Source organism: Lipotes vexillifer, unplaced genomic scaffold (genome assembly GCF_000442215.2).
Source record: "Lipotes vexillifer unplaced genomic scaffold, Lipotes_vexillifer_v1.1 scaffold58, whole genome shotgun sequence".
NCBI lineage: Eukaryota > Metazoa > Chordata > Mammalia > Artiodactyla > Lipotidae > Lipotes > Lipotes vexillifer.
The window spans coordinates 3166434-3169672 of record NW_006781997.1 but is presented as its reverse complement, the minus strand read 5'-3'; the positions used below and the strand labels follow the sequence as shown (position 1 = coordinate 3169672).

Below are 3239 nucleotides of genomic sequence, written 5' to 3'. Positions count from 1 at the left end.
TAACTAAGGAAGACGGACAATTCAACACCGTATTTTAAAATGTGAATTACTCAGTGTCCTGAAGAGACAAGTTAACTACATGAAACTAAGTGCTCTACAATCAAGATTGAAATGAAAAATGAAAGCTCTAGAATACAACCATATTAAATGATAAAAAACAGAACAGATCAAAATACCCTAATGGCAAATCAATAGGTTAGGAATTATCAGCCATGCCCAGCTTCATACATCACTACTGCAAAAGATACCAAGTTTCAAAGACAAAAATTTATAAGAAAGGAACTTAAAAGTTTACCATAAAAAAAGTCAACTCGACACTGTGGCTCAAGTTTGAAATACCCTAGTCTTCACAATCGGACCATATCCAGGCCAAGAATCGTCAGTCAACAACCCAGATGCTTTGCTTTTCCTTTAGTTCTCGTAAGAATGCTAAAACTCAGGGAAGTACTAATACTTAAAAATTAGGAATATATCACATTAAGAATCATACTACACTGGGAAGTTAGTAAAGTACAGAAATAATGAAGAAATTACCTAAACCATAGCCTTGATGTTTTAGGATAGGTTTATGTGAATGTGCAGTAATAACTTATAATCACTGCTTATGTATGTTGTTCATCAGCTGCTTAAGGTGTTTGAGGATTTCAAGACTCATCCATACTAAATTTGTACTCATAGTTTAAAATTTTTTAGAAAATTTAATTAGTCAATTTTGGAATTAATGTTTAAACGCTCAAGAAAAATTGAGGTTCCTAATTGTTTTTCTGTATGAATTTAATGAAGTGATCATTAGACAAAGTACATATAGTTTTCAGTATTCCTCATGTCTAAAGTCCCTCAGACAGTGAAAGATTCTATTATCATTTTCCAAATTCAAACTTCAGAAGAGAATGTCTATAATTATGAAATCCTAACAACCCTTGCTAGAATCTAAAAGAAAAAGTTACTCTAAAAGCATTTAAGAAAGACAAAGCTTGAGGGGTCTTTTCCTACCAAACACAGTTATTTCTTGGTTTTAAAGACAAATGAATCATAACTTAGTAGGAATCATGTTTCCATGTTAACCACTTGGATGGATGCCATGATATATGACTGAGACTACTGCACACTCTCTTCTTCCAACTGTAGAATTTAAATTGTATTGAACGTAAGTCCCCAAGACATAAAAAAGAATCTGAAGCACAAACTGTTGGCTCAAGAAAGAAAGGAAAACTCAAAAGGTCAATACCCCAAGAAAGCTACTATTTGACCAGTGGCCAGATCTCTATGACTATCATGGAACTGTGAGAAGACCTCTCAAAGAAACAAAAGCTTCAGTCATATTTAATCTGACACATGAGAATAAATACAAAAAAATTAGAAAAAAATCACATGATTTTGGCAAATCATAATAAATATTTACCACACTCAGCACATCTTGGGTGAAAAAAAAAACAACAACAAAGGAAAAAAACAAACAGAAAAAGAGTTCACCTGACTTGTCAGCGTTGTGAGTGTTACCTTCCTGGCATTTGCTCCTGAGTGAATGAAGGGATCGCAGGAAAACCTACCCCCTAAAAAAAAAAACCAAACCCAAACAAAACAAACAGAAACATCTTTGGGAATATTAGTACTCTGTTTGCAAAATCAAGCACAATTGTTAATTAATTAGATTCAATTAGATTCAAGCACTGGTATCACACTGACCTTCACTGATTGTACAGCTTTTCAAATCATGAAGATAAACCTGAATTTATAAAACCTGATGAGGGGGCTGGTGTTCAGAATGGCACCCAATATGGTCAATACTTCTATATATCCATAAACACCATGTTGATATCCTGAAGGTGCGGGCTTGAGTGGTCGAGGGTGAAACTTGACCAGAAAGCTTTTCATGATTATGGCTTTTTTCTCATTTCTTCATCCCAATCAAAGTCTAATGGTTCATCGTCTAGTTCCAGTAAAGTGAAGAGAGATGTTTTGGAAAGACTCAGTCTCTCAGTGGATCCCCCCAGCTGAAAAGTTTTCCTTTTCCTGCCAAGCACTGTAGCTGCAGTCACAAGAAGAGGGCTGGGGCCTCCCTCACCTGGGTTCTTACTTTCAGGACGAGGAGGGGATTCTGATTTGGATTCAGAGGGGGAAGTAAAGGAGAAGTCTGCCAATCTCGCTAATGTGCAAGCATGAACCTTGCCACTTTTACTATGGCACGAAACCTCTTCCTTTCTGTCTCTTTCAGAAGCAAGATGGAAACGCCCAGTGTTGCTCCCAAGCTCTAATTCAGGCTGGACAGCTCCCTTTGCAGAGGCACATTCCCTCTTCTCTCTCGGTCCGTCTTTGTCCGGTGGCTGCCGTGACACCTCCTTTGTCTTATCTTGCAGCTGAGCTGGGCTTCTGACTTCTGAGGTAGAGGCCAGCTTTTCTGGACCCTTCCCAGGCAGAGCTGCTTTTCCTCTTGCTCTACGTCGGGGAATTTCAGGACTCTGAACTGCTGTTTTACTTGTGCCAGGAGACACATGGCTGCAATCTTCAGGAGAGTGGATCAGTTTTGACTTCTGTTTGAAAGTAAATTTTGCTAGTTTGGCCACAGGGGGACCCGGACTCTCAACACTTTCAAGGTAGGGCTCTTGCACCCGACCAAGGGATTTCTGTCTCTTTCTTTTGGGAGTTCCAAGCACTCTCTCTGGGCTCTCTACAGGAGTGGGCCGAGGATGAGGAGAGCTTGTGGGCTGCGAGGGCGGCCTGGCGGGATTCCTGCACAACTCCTGGGCCCTCTCCTTGCGCAGCTTGTGCAGTTTTCTGGGGACGTGATGAGTCAGCACTGAGTCTGGCTCATCAGCAGATACTGCTGCTTCAGAAACCATTGCTGCCTTTTTTGCCTTTTCACCCTCAAGGCTGTCTGGCCTCAGTGGAGGTTCTGCCTCTTCTGGTGTTGGAAGTGGTCCAGTTTCCAATTTGCTCCTTTGGCCTGGCTCCCTTTTCTCCTTACCCTGAGATTTGTTGTTGGAGATTTTCAAAGCCATTTCCCCCCGAGTTGTTTTGGGACTAGGAGACACAGGAACAGTGTTTTTAGGTTCCATCGGATGAGTTGCTATGGAGTCAAACCAGTCCAAACTGTCATCTTGGCTATTTTTGTGCTCAGCTGAATGCCTTCTACTTGTCAGTCTATCGGGCCCCAGATGGGATGGGGGATTGAGAAGTGGGCTTCCCCCGGGCCTGCCTCCAGTAGAGGACAGATGTGTGCTACAGTTCACTTCCTGCTG

At 41.1% G+C, this 3239-nt stretch overlaps 1 protein-coding gene across 1 annotated transcript in view; it reads right to left on the bottom strand.

Moving 5' to 3' along the window:
* Positions 1–1877: 1877 nt before the first annotated feature.
* Positions 1878–3239, bottom strand: part of MCM9 (minichromosome maintenance 9 homologous recombination repair factor) — a 77189-nt gene continuing 75827 nt past the window's right edge. The window contains exon 13 of the mRNA XM_007454910.1: positions 1878–3239. This exon is cut by the window's right edge and continues 1 nt beyond it. Within this exon, the coding sequence (XP_007454972.1) occupies positions 1878–3239 (1362 nt within the window).